The 13382-nt window shown below is 44.6% G+C and overlaps 1 protein-coding gene across 7 annotated transcripts in view; it reads right to left on the reverse strand.

Moving 5' to 3' along the window:
* Positions 1-327: 327 nt before the first annotated feature.
* COL26A1 (collagen, type XXVI, alpha 1) overlaps positions 328-13382 on the reverse strand; it is a 174803-nt gene continuing 161748 nt past the window's right edge. For 5 of the 7 annotated variants that reach the window (XM_014952977.1, XM_014952971.1, XM_014952973.1 and 2 more), the window contains 4 exons: positions 11249-11293; positions 9824-9868; positions 8742-8826; positions 328-5386 (listed from right to left, as the gene is read on the reverse strand). In XM_014952977.1, the coding sequence (XP_014808463.1) occupies positions 5214-5386; positions 8742-8826; positions 9824-9868; positions 11249-11293 (348 nt within the window). In that variant the 3' untranslated portion in view covers positions 328-5213. The remainder of the gene's footprint in view (positions 5387-8741; positions 8827-9823; positions 9869-11248; positions 11294-13382) is intronic. The other 2 variants (XM_014952972.1, XM_014952975.1) reach the window with 2 other exon arrangements.

Consider the following 13382-nt stretch of genomic DNA (forward strand, 5'->3'; position numbering starts at 1 on the left):
GGGGCCCAGGCAGCTGTTGATTGGCCAACTCTACTTCCCTGAGCTGTAAGGAAACTTAGGAGGTGAGGCAAGTTACAAGCAACAGATTTTAATTTAGAATCACAGAATCATTTTGGTTGGAAGAGACCTTTGAGTCCAGCCGTTAACCCAGCACTGCCAAGTTACCACTGAACCATGTCCCTCAGCACCACGTCTACTCGTCTTTTAAATACCTCCCAGGATGGTGACTCCACCACTCATAACACTTGTGCTCTAAATACACACTCTTAAGCGCTGCAGAATTGCTTGAACTTGCTCTGAACTTTGTAAATACAGGACACCTAACAACTTATTCATTTACAGTATGTTTATTTCTCAGTGCATTACATGAAAGGTCTTTGGTATTTGTGGGTTCTTGAATACTGTTCCCACTCTGCTCTGTAAGAAAATGCTGAATACAAAACATTCCATATACAGTAACAAAACCCATAGCAAATAAAGAGAAATAGATATTTTGAACAATAACATAGCAATATGAAAACAGATAAGTAACCATGCAAGAGGTGGAACAAACAGGTTGTGTTTACAACAAACATTAGAGCCTGCCATAATGAGTTCATCATGTCAGATGAGATCTCTTCTTGCTCTAAGTTAAGCAATTACATGATACTGCGTATGGCTGCCCTATAAAGACCAAATGGTTGTAAAGCTTATTACAATGAGAGAAGCGGGGACCATTTGCACACATACGAAACACACTGATATAAATAAAAAAAAAAATACTGTGTAAAATAACTAGTGAAAAAGTTACCATTTCCTTCTATGGATGGGAATGTGTTTTGTGGGCAATTATAGCACCTTTGAATTGCTTGGTTTCAATGGAATCACAGAAATATGAGTAGTTTAAAGCCCTACACCTGAACAGAATGTGATCTCCATTAAGACAGAGGCTGTAAACGTGTAGGAGGATGGGTTTCCAATAAACTTTATCGAGCAGTAATTCCAGAAGCTGATTGTCTTTTAGAAGCTTTTGTCACAGTGGTCAGGTTCCTACATTAAAATAGTTCATTCCAGAGACTGGGACTGAGCCCCAGTCCCAGAACCAAACTCTCTGAAAGCTGCTCTGAACCCTGTGCTCTGCTCCCCTGAAAGCAGCACCAGTCCGTGCCAGCTGAAGAGCTGGAGCTGATTTCTATGGCCTGTTCCTGTGAAAATTGACAGCAAAATTACTGTGGAGTTTGGTGGGAGCAGGTGAGGTGAATTTCTCTCTAGTTTATTCCCGTTTCCCTGGGTTGCTACCAATTCTTTACAGTAAGTGCAAATTCGATGCTCTGGAGAGAAACGTTCTCCACCTCCCAGGAGCACCAGGTTGCTGGTGAACGTGAGGGTGCACGAATTGCAAAGATTTTCAGTTGTGCAATGTGCTGCTGCTGCTGCTGCTGCTTCTGGTCAGCTCAAGGCAAGGAAAATGCGTTACCACTACCAGAACTGATCCAAGTCAAAACCACATTGGAGCTCAAAGAAACATTAAGAATTAAAAAAAAAAAAAGTCTTAGGAAAAAAAAGGAAAAGAACACACTACGGTATTGCACAGTATGCATGTAAGATAAAGCACTAAACATTTCAATTAAAATATATTTCTAAATGAGCACGCATTCAAAATAAATCCCCTCTCTAAGTTATGGAGACAAGGCAAGATGCGTTATATGCCCTGGCTAAAATGAATCTTAGTGTCCTGCCTAAGATGGAAAATGTGGTTGGAGCGGTTTGCTTAGTCATGAATATCTCTAGTGGCAGCCTGTGAGGCTGCGTTCACCTTTAAAACATAATTAAACTGGGACTGCACAACAGTGTGGTCCAACCCTGGTGTAAGTAGAGAGGAATGAAACCCCCAGCTGAGAGAGAAAGTCCATTTGGTATAATCCTACTGTCACCCAAATTAAAGATACAGTACCGCATACGAGAGAGATGTAGCTAAATAAAGCAAGAAGTGTGGGGAGAAATAAATTACATAGCTCATACAGAAGTCTGGAAAAGTCAATAATTAAAACGGTTGCAACCCAAACCTAACCAGTCTTTTGACAATTGACTTGGCAGGATTCATTGCAAACAACATCCATTAAATTTCCTTTCATCTTGCCAGTAATTTGTTTTAAATAATTTAAAATCCAAAAATCTTAGTCAATACGAATGACTTGAAGAGACTACTCATCAGGCTAATGCAATAGCTTTGAACTCAGGAAGACAAACTTGGAGGAAGAAAAATTTGTCTTTTAATTCAGTGTGAAGGCTCCAGAACGGCAGGGAAGTGAAAACAGCCCTACTGTACTCCCTCTTCTCCAAATTCAACCCCGTAGCTACAGGACCAGTGAAACCAAATTTTGACATTTCCCTTTTTAAAGATTGCTTTGTTTAGTTGAGTTCCTGAAACTGCCATGAGGAAGCTTTGTTAATGTGACAAGTGACTCCAGCCAGCACCAGCCTGCCCAGCGCACAGGTTTAGACTGAACTGTGATTTCTCCTCAGTCTTCAGGCCTGATTTTCCAACACCCACTGGTGGGCACATGGGATTGTCTCCTGGAAGCCACTGGCTATGTCTTGTCTTGTCCATGTGATCCCAGACAGTCCCTATTCCAAAGAGGTAATCAAGTACTTCTCAATTCCTACATAGTAACCAGCCTGTAAAGGGGAAAACATCTTTTTTTTTGGTGCATTTAATTCTTAAATGGAAAGATTATTCCAAGAATATATAGAACAGGGGGGCGTGGGCCGCTGTACAGCACTTTGGTCAGTCACTAGATGTTGAAAAGCTGAGCTGTTTGTATTTGTGGCTGGTTTTAGGCTGAGAGCTGGTTGCCAGACACTGATTAATTCAGCATGCTTTATATACATCCTGTCATTAGAGTTAGCGCTGGATTAAGAGTTAGTGCTGGGTTTGAAACTAGGATGCGTTCAGGAGACTTTGTTTCATTCTCCCAAAAGGATTACGAATACAGAACGAGTGCTTGAGGTCACTAACCTTATTGACTTGGGCAGTTTTACTTGTTTTCTGACTCTCAGGCTCCAGCTGTAACTCAGAGTACAGGAAGGCAAAGGGACGCTGGAGCCTGAAGCATCAGCTCTTGGCAACACTCTGCCTTCTCTTCAACCATTGGAGTCTTATGGCAAGAGAGCACCTGGTTGTACCTTCCCTTCCACTCCCCAAACTTCTGCAACGCTTCAGGCTTGTTTCTTTGAAACGTCCAAAGGAAAACTTGGGCACATGGAAGCACAACCTGAGCTGCGGGGGCTGACTCCTGAACGAGCTCTGCCACTGGCATTAGCCAAGCAGCTCGAGGATTCAAAAGCAGGGCAAGTAACTGCATTTCCTGCAGCCTCCCAGCCAGTTACACCAAGGCTGTTCATCATGTACTGAAGAGCAGTACAAAGCTGCTGTAGGAGGACAAGTTTCTGGTGCTTGCTCAGCATCAACTCACACCAGCTCACCTGTTTGGAGAGGGATGGTTGGATTTCTAAAGACCGTGGCCAAATAAAAACATAGTGAATTCAGTCATCCTGAAGCAGCCAATAACCTGTTCATTTCTGAAAACAGAACGCTCTTCAGAGGAAAGACCTGATGGCTCTGTAGGTTTACAATGTTTACTAGGTACATGGAAAGTTAATTTAACGTGTGGCCAATGTGCTGGCAGAGCTCCTTCATTTTAAGCCTAGTTTCCAGGGTACCACATGCCTTCAGAAGAGCACCTTGGGTGACAAGGGTTGCTGAATACAGGGACCACACAGTTATTGGTCTTGGCAACAGCTTTTGACTGAGGTGTTGCAGCGGTACAGGTTTGCCTTTCTCAGCCAGCTGTATCTTGCACTAGGAACCAGATAGAATGTGACCAATTTACCTGACTTATGCCATAAAATGACAAACACAAACTCAATTTGCTCCCTTTCGTCCTGGGCTGAATTTGAAAACTGTCAGGAGGGGGAGGAGGAACTAAAAAAGGGAAAAAAAAGTCCCCTCGGTTCTGTTGTTTTGCTCTCAGCCTTTCTAACACAAATCACTGTCTACGTGAATGACATCAACTTGTCTGATTTGGTTTGCACAGCAGGTGTAGTGATTCATTTGTCACTGAAGGGCAGGTTCAACTTCTTAACCCCGGAGCTGGGACTTCCCCCAAAATAACAAGTTATTGCAAAAAGTAAAATGACTTTGTATTTAACTCCCAGTGCAAGATAAGCTCTTGACAAGACTCTAATTCCTTAGGCTGTGGTTTGCTACTGCACTGTCTCCACATTCAAATGGCAAGGATTTACTCACAAGATAAAAACAAAAGAGTGTGAAAACATTTTTCCTTATTGATGTAGGATTAAGAAAGTATTGCAAAATATCCTTTTCTGTGAATAGTTATTGCTACTACTTAAAGTAGTTATCTCTGGATGTATGCACAAGCTGAACACAGTATGGGAAAATTCTCGCACAATTCCATCATATCTCATACAAACTGCTCTATATTTTCACAGAAATCTCTAATCTCACTGAAGATAGATGGAAAGTCAGTGTTGCCACAAACATTTGTATGGAAAGCCCTTGCTTAGTCAGCCATGAATAGAAATAATGCCACTCCCATGCAGTTAGCAACATGAAAAGCCAAGATTTTGATGCTAAAGTCCAAAGAGTAACCTGAACTTTCAGAGCAACAGTTTTAAATATTCTTTGAATTTTCCAATTTGTTCTTTCCTTAGAAGAAATCCTTGCAGATCATGGCCTATGGAAGCCATATCTTCACTTGGAAGCATGACACCACCACATGAATTAAAAGCAGATGCCACCAGCTGTACCAATGGACAAGGCTAAGGCTTGGCTTTGGGTGTAGACGGGACTGGTTGTCTGAGCCCATTAAGCAGTGCTTCAACTGAGTAACTTGCAAGGGCAGTGAGGAAACAAGGGGAGGATTGAACTCTGGAGACACAGTGAGGAGGTGTTGTTTCTGTGGACAGCTTCTGAGGATATCTGCCACCTGGTATTCCAAAGGCAAAGCAACAAAATCAAGAAAAATGTTCATAAGACCCTCTCTGAGCTATGGATAAGACATTCCCTGCACTAAGGGCGTAGTATTGGCCAGGTAAGGAAACCCAGCTGCCAACACTGCAACTCCTACCCACTTCATTTGCACTCTTGCAATTAAGCACTGGGATACTGTATCTTTAACTGGTGAACAGGCACAGAGAACACACAGATGCTCCTACTTCATCCGATTGCTTCTCCTTTTGGCTTCACTGTCATCCAGCAGTGAAGAGAGGATCTGGTAGGCCTGTGGCTGCTGGGGTCCTCCACGTTTGATCTTGATGCTGGTTCGCAGAGGGGAGCCCGGGATCACGTCTTGTCCAGAGCCTGGCTCAATGGAAGACAAAGAGTCTGTAAGGAGAGAAAGTCACGGGAGAGCGCTATTTAAAAGGGGAGGCTACGGAAAGAGTAAATGGGCCCTTCTGAGTGGTACCTCCTCTGGAAGAAGTGTGGTCCCTCCTGGTGTCTCTCCATCCAGCAAGCAATTGTGGAGCCACGTTTGCTGCCATCACACTACTCCCAATATTAGGTCTTTTCCCCCTGCTCTGTCTAAACTCTTTGGGGTAGGTACTCACCTGCACATGGCCCAGCAGGTCCTGGTCCCATTTGTAATTCCATTTATAAAGCGCTGCTCTTTTATTGATTATAAATTTGCTTGGGCCATAGCTGCTATTCAGCACTGCTCACAGATTCCTCTCATTGAAGGATGAGGCCAAGTGGCCACTGGGAAGTGATGCTCCTGGGGGTTTAAGTACCATTTCACTCCTTGTAAAGGGGGACATTTTGAGGCAGTGAAAAGATTGAAGGAAAAGACTGATCCACCCCAGGCTACAGCCAAATTAGCAATAAAGCTGGGCATAAATATTAGCTGTCCATTCTCCCAGCATGCTTCTTGTTAACACACACTCCTCTTCCCACAGTGTCCTGCCCAAGAAGCTAAATATACTTTTAACTACGGCCACTCTTCTATTTTCCCAGCAGTCAGCACCAGCTGCTGATAACGCAATGCTGCCTCATCGCTTTTAATGCCTGAGTTTCTTCTTCCTTTTACCTTCAGAGATGGACATTTGCTTGTTTCCCTGCCAAGAGCCCAACCTCCCAAGCCAGAGACCCAGCCTTGGTTTGATCCCACGAGGCAGCATTTCTGGTTGAGCGTTTGGCTGCAGGAGGATTCGTGCTGCATTCGCTGGAAGTAAACCCTGCCAAACAATTTGGGCTCTCGTGTGCTCTGCTGGGCTGCTCCCTGCAGTTTGCTAATCTCAAACTGCCCTCCCATCGCAGAGAAGAGGTTTGTTTGCTGGTGTGTTTTGCCTTGTTGCTTGGGTGGCTGCGGTTTTGGAAACCACACTGATTGGGAAGTTTCTTTGGAAAATGAGAACATGCGATTGGCATTTCTGCGTGGGTCTTTGAACTGGGCTGAGCTGGGCTGCCCAGGAACCTGTGGTCAAGTCCTTAACACCTACGGTGGGAACACGACCAGATAGTTGGTGCTGGGTGTTTTAAACCTCTGTGGTGCCTTTCAGTACAGGGAGGTCTGTGCTCAAGGAAACTCCAGTTTTGTTATGTCTTTTTCTGGTTTGTTTGGTTTTTTGTTGGTTGTTTTTTTTTAACCATATACACATACAGGGATGAACATAACTGCACAAGCTAAAAATGCCTTACTTTCCAAGTTCTCTTATTAAACAGTATTTTTGTAGGGCTTAAAATATGTCTTAAGTTAAAGAATGCAACTATCTCAAAAGCACAGAGTAAAAATGTAATTATCTATAGTTATTGGATTAAAAAGGAACTATTTAAAGTCATACAATATAGGTGTTTAAACATAGCCTTAACTACACTGTACAATTAAAAAACATCCATTTTGATGATGCAGTTACACTGGTAGAAAAGTATACATGGGTAAAAATAACTCGTCTCCATCCCAAGCAATAACAGAAAATACATTTATGTCTGTAAAAATGTTTTGCCGAAACGACTGTTTCAAAATAACAGCAGTGTATGTCTTGTTGCTGCTGTATTGCCAAATAGACCATGGAAAAGATAGGTAAACCAGGCAGTTCTGCAGGGGCAAAGTTGTGTGAATCCCCCCAGCCCAAGCCCCAGTGTCTATACAAGCTTCCCAAAGAGCTGATTTTTTGCTTTATACGAACATAAATGAAGGTAAATGACAATGGAGGGCCAGGCCCTGGGTCCTGTAACACCCCTTTTCTTCTTCCCTGAAGAACACTCCACTGGGCATGGATTGCTGCCTGGGTAATCTAGTGGGCATCTTCCTGGTACCTCCACTGCCTCAAAGCAAAGAAGCATAAAAACATCTTTTCCTGCCCTTGGTCTATCAAATCCAATGAAAACATGAAAAACACTAGTATTAATGCAGAGGTAAGGTCAGGGTGACTGTGGTTAAATCATGGGTTCATGATTCATGATTTCCCAAAAAGCTTAAGCTGCTGCCTCTTGCTTCTGGAAATAGTATGTTGGGCCTCTACAGGACACCTGGGCAGTGAAGGCTGGAGAGCAGGGCAGACACCCAAGCCTCTTCAGCCATACAACCAAGCCCCACACACTGACACTGCTTTGGCTTTGAAGTGCCCAGTAGCATTTTCATTTGAGCACTGTGCTGGCTCCAGAAGGGGCTTATGGGCTCTCAAAGCACGTTGCCTCACTGCACAGTGATAGATACACTTCAAGGCAGTTGCTTAGGAACTGCTGGACGTTTTAGCTATTTAGCATTTTCATAGGCTAAATCAATATTCAGAGGCCACTTCATAATAAAAGTGGCTATCAATCAGAAGGAAGGTGTGAGCAGCTTGATTTACACACGAGGCCAGGAGCGAGGTTCCATGTGTCAAGAAGAATGTAAGAGAAGTGCTGGGGGACTCGGTCAGTGCCAAGGAACAGGCTTGTTGCTCACAGGCTGACAGTGGATCCAAACAACATTTTGCTTCTACCGTGTTTCTGAAAGGGGAGAAACTGGCACAGCAGCTTTTGGAGGCTGTGAGAGAATTGATCCTCGAGCACCCCAAAGGGAGAAGCCTGATCTGTGACAATTGCCCAAGCCCATGCTCTGGTTAAGGGAAGAAAACCCTCATTAGGGGATGATGCCACACACCGTACCAGTGATGACAGACAGCTCAGCAGAAAACTTATAATCCAGCTGAACAATGAACACGTGAAGCTTCCTTTATAACTGATTGTGAAAATAGGTTTTATGTAAATTATAATCACAAGATGTTCAGGAATCACTGGTTTTCAGGGTAACATAGCACTGTTTGGGCTGTCTCTGTAAAATACAGTGCTAGACAGGCAAGGGCCTCAGGGGTGTGAAAGTCCCTTGGAGGACACTATTAACAGGATTAAATGATCTGGCCTAAAGACTTGAACGAGCTGCTCCCTGGGAATCTGGTAGATGATCTGTGCCACATGGCCTGAGCTGCTGCTCGTGACCTGGCTTTCTGAATTGGAATAAAAATTATTGTGGGGGTCATTTCACCTGCTACTGTAAAGCCAGAATAACCAGTACAGTGGGTGGAAGCTCTAGGTCCTCAACAGTTCTGAGCATGCTTTACATCATGTTGGTTGCCTAGTTTTGAAAACCTGGCTTTAATAGATACTAGACAGAGTTTGGGAGACTGGGAGGATGTTTAACCATCAAGCAGTGACAGGGACCCCAGTTGTCTAGAAAAAAAACCACCTTAGCAACGCTTACCATGAATTCCTATCATGTGCTCAAGAATTAATACCCTCTCAGCTAAAATCTTCAGAGCCTCTCGGAGTTGTTGAACACCTTCCCCCTGCAAGAAGGAAAAGAAAACTAACATTAGTATATGGTGCAGAATAGGCTTCTGGTTCATAAAGGTGCCTCCACAATACAGTGTGAATGTTCAAAAAAGGAAAGATGTAAAAGGGGAGATAAGCTGTACGGGTTAAGTAGGAGCACAGGAGAAATCCCTTTTTAAAGAAAAACTCCTCAGCTATACCCCAAGTTTGCAGAGCCTCTGACCTAAAGCCAAGCCTTTCAGTTTGGTTCCTGCTTCTGCCAAACCCAGGGTGTATATTCCTGTCAAACCCTTGTCACACGCAGCTTACGCTGACACTATGCTGAGCTACCTGGAGAACAGGTTTTGCTCTCGTCTGACATTTACTCTGAACATCAGGGAGATACCTGGGCTCTCTCTTTGTTGGTACACCAGGAAGCTGGGATGGGTGGGAGATGGCTACCATCTTCTTGCTCCCTTATAACCTGGACCAGTGGCACGCAAGCCCATCCTGATGGGCTTCACCTGCCTCTCCCAGAGCTCCTACCTGGGCCACATCCTGCCTGAAGACTGTCCACATACTTTCATGGACACTCAAGCTGTAGTTTGTTGCCCCCGTTGCCTTAGATACGGGCTTGATGGGACAGATAGATGTTGGGAAGTATTTTAGGATGGGAGGGCAGAGATGTGAGAAGTCCAGCTCTCTCTACACGTGCAGGTTGAGCTCTTCTGGTAGTCTGTTCCTGAGTGTATGGGAGGGACAGCGGGGGAGTGATTCCCTACCTTGCAGCAGACTGAGGTGCTGAGAGAGCAGGGTGAGAAGGGCAGAGACAATGTGGCCAAGGAAACCTCAAAGACCAGGATTTCTAGCACGTATTAAGTTGAACCCCAAGGTTGACATAATCTCTTGCTCTGCATTTTTGACTGTGCACAAAACCCTTCCCCTCCACAAACCAGCCTGCCAAAGGGAATATGGTTGAAACACAGTAAAGAGACAAAAAGGAAAGCAAAACCAGTAGAAATACATGCTCACATCAGCGCCTTTATCACCTTCCTCACCCTTCTTGCCTGGTTCACCCTAAAAAAGACAAGAAACAGAAATTTGTTCTCATATGAGTGAGGTTCATGTCCAGGATCACCCACATCCCTTCCCTCCAAAGGAGCAAATTAAAGGCAGAAGCGTTTCACCAGCAGGAAACAAACTGAGTCTCTGGCACTTCACGCCAAGGGCCAAAGTCCTGGCTCCCACCAGCTTCCCGGGAGGTCATCACCATTCCTAACACTGATAAACTTGGCTGGGAGTGACCAAGCTGCAGGAGGGGCTGGCTGCCATGGCCTGGGCCCACAACAAGACTATATTTACATCTCACAAAGCTCTTGATAAGCAATACTTGATAAGCTAAAACACCGAGATTAAAATACTGCTCCCCTCCCCCAAACATGCATGTGTTCATCTTTGATTTAGAACATAAAATCCTCTCTTCTGCTTTCATTAATTAGTCACATCACCTTCTGCCTCTGAAGATGCTCATTAAGCTTTTCTTGAACAAAGATCCCTATGTGATGTGAACATTGGGCTGATGTTCCCCCCCTAACCAGGAAGTTCATGCATTTCCCAAAGAACAGATGACATGGAGGGATTAAACCACAAGCCAAACATAAATCAAGGCTAACAAACTGGTAAATAAACCAGAGTGCAAATGCCTGGGCCCCTCAAACTTGTTGGACATCCCTGAGATACTTTGCAAATCAAAGGGTGAGTATGGGAGGGGGGACTGAAGAAAAGGTTATATGAATAGTACAAAATGATGAGGTAGAATTAAGAGACTAGAGAAACCTCCCAGAGGACCTAAGACCTCTCTGGATGCTGCCAGCCAAAAAAAAAACCACCAAACCCCAACTTGCTCTACTAGCTTGCTTTCAGCCAACCTTCATCTCCATCAGTTTGTCTGCACCCTAGTCCTATGTGCCAGTGGAGACAGCTCCTGTTTGGGTACTGCCAAGAAAGCATTTGGAGACATCTCTGTATCTCACGAAAGGGTTTCCAGCTCAGCTTGGCAGAGCAAGGTGCGAGAGGGAGCTGAGAGCAGCTGAGGTTCTTTGGGATGTTTAACAGTGCCTGGGCTCTGGTAACGCCAGGAACCTCGCGAGGCAGGGAGGGGGCTTCTGTCTGCCAAGGTTGGGCTAGAGGGGATCTGCAAGCACAACCCATCTCCTCTGTAGGTGTGATGCCTTCCTGATCACCACACTTCAGCACCGTGCTTAACGTGCAGGAAGACTACACTTCCCTTGCGGAGGAATACGTTGTCTATTGAACAGGCATCTAAGTTGGAAACTGTTGACCTGAGCATCGCATCTGAGAGAGCTGGTTGAACCAGCTGCAGCCCAGCCAGGGGGTATTTATGGTGCCAGGGTGGCACCAAGCCCATCTGCACACACCCGCAAGTACATCACTTACAGGAAGTCCCTTAATGCCCCTCTCTCCAGTCAGACCTGCTTGCCCCTGTTGGAAATAAAGTAAGTGTCATTAGGAGATATTTTTCCATTTGACAAGAACATAGTGTAATTTTTACTAGTGGAATTAAGATGGCTTAATGAAAAACCTTACAGTTGGGATAATATGAAAAAAAAATTCCTCTCCCTTGACATTATCACTTAGAGACAGCAAAAGGGGGCCATGGTTTTCTGTCAAGTATCAGCTCCAAATCCCATCACACTTTGGAGAAATTTGGTTCGATACAGAGCTGCTCAGCTCAGTACCCCCTCAGTAAGACGATTAGCAATTTTTTGAACTTTACAGCAGTCGGTTACATTATACCAGGAAGGAATTTGGCTGGAGATTTGTTTCTTACAAAGATACTGCATTCTTCTCTCTAGTAAAACTGATGGGCTGATGCTGCCCAGACAGCAAACAGAGCCCAGGACTCCCACAGAGCACTGATTTAATCTGCCTCCTGCGCCACACACACATCCCTGCCTTAACCCCAACAGCTACTGATCAAAACACACCTACAATATTTTGGTTGGTTTGTTTCTTTTTCCTGCTGTGCTAATTTTCACATTGTTCTCAGTGGGGTTTTATTTGTTCTTTTTTGTTGTTGTTGTTGTTTTTAAACAGAAACATTTTGAAATGGTACGTGTTGGTTTGGGGCAGAAAGAAATGCCATCAAACTGAGCATTCTTTTTCCCCTGTTTTCTTCCACGGGATTGGTTTCCCACCCTGGAGCACCCTGGGGCAGGGCAGAATCCCTGACAAGGAGAACAGTTATGGACTACTTAATGAGGAAGCAGGCACTTGGGAAGAGGAGGCAAAATTTAAAAGCATCTTTAGAAATCCATTGATGAAACAGCCACAGATTTAACCTCGCTCTTCTCCACTAGACATCCACAGAAACAAACCCATCCTTTTTCCCCCCAAAAATCCACCTAGCTGGCGGCAGCTTTTTTAGTGTTTGCCAGGAAGGGAGCATCGCTTTGTTTTTGTGTCCATCAAACTGCAGCTTTGTATGAAACACCAGGCCTTGGGCATCTACAAACACGTTAGTGGGGAGAAGCTGTGCAGAGCTCGGCGAGCAGCTGGCCAGCACCAGGCAAAGGCCTGTATCGAGGTGAAGAGCGCTGGGAGGAAGGACCAATGAGTCAGGTGCTCTGAGCATCTTCACAGGGAAATACCTGGATTCTGCACTGGAGGGAGGAAGGCCTGTGAGAAAGCACAGGCAAGTGGCAAATCATGGGGAGGAGACATAACAACGCACTCAAAATACATAAACAGGCTGTTCTCTGTGTCCAGGGGGAACAGGAAAGGATGTTATCAGCTTAAAGGGGATCAAAGGATATTTGGGCTGGATGTTAGGAATAGCCTGTATCCCAGGCCCTCCCTGGCTGTGCCTCCGAAGGCTCTGGGGACGGTGAGGTGTATCCCTCATGGCACTGTGTAAGAAGATGAACAGAGGCTGATGATGAGCGGCACATGGATAGATGTGCCGTCCCGGGGATGTGCTCAGATTGCTTCAGGTCTCTCCTACAGCTGTTCTCTCGGAGATTTAAAGCAGGAAGAATGTATAATAACATTTTCTTGAATCTCAATAGATATTGTAAACCCTCCTCTGCTTTTCTTTGCAGCTGCACAGCTCCTCCGCTCCGTGTAAAGCCAGCTCTAATTTGTATCCACCAAACCCAAAATTGCAGCATGTAGCTGTCAAAACCAGCATTCAAATCCACACTCGCAACAGACAAAAAGCACACAGAGCATCCTACAGAAAATGTGCCAGAAAAAGCAATTGGCTTCACTTTCCACACTAAGAGAGAAAGGATGGGAAATAGAAACTATTTTTTCTATTTAGCAAGACATTCTGGTATTTGGAAAATCTTGTTTGTCCCAAACTCAGAAGGAGGGTGACAGCTCTGAATATCTAACAAGAAGGGAACAAAACCAAAGGATTTGTCTGTACTGAATGGACACGGTGCAGCAATATGGTCAACCACAAACTAAATGAAATTGTTAAATCAATCATTGAGGGAGAGCTCTTATCACTTTCCTGGATGGAAACTTGACACTTTGCCATATACCAGGCGTTATTTGTTTTTTTTAA

This window comes from Calidris pugnax, unplaced genomic scaffold (assembly GCF_001431845.1).
Source record: "Calidris pugnax isolate Ruff unplaced genomic scaffold, ASM143184v1 scaffold133, whole genome shotgun sequence".
Lineage (NCBI taxonomy): Eukaryota > Metazoa > Chordata > Aves > Charadriiformes > Scolopacidae > Calidris > Calidris pugnax.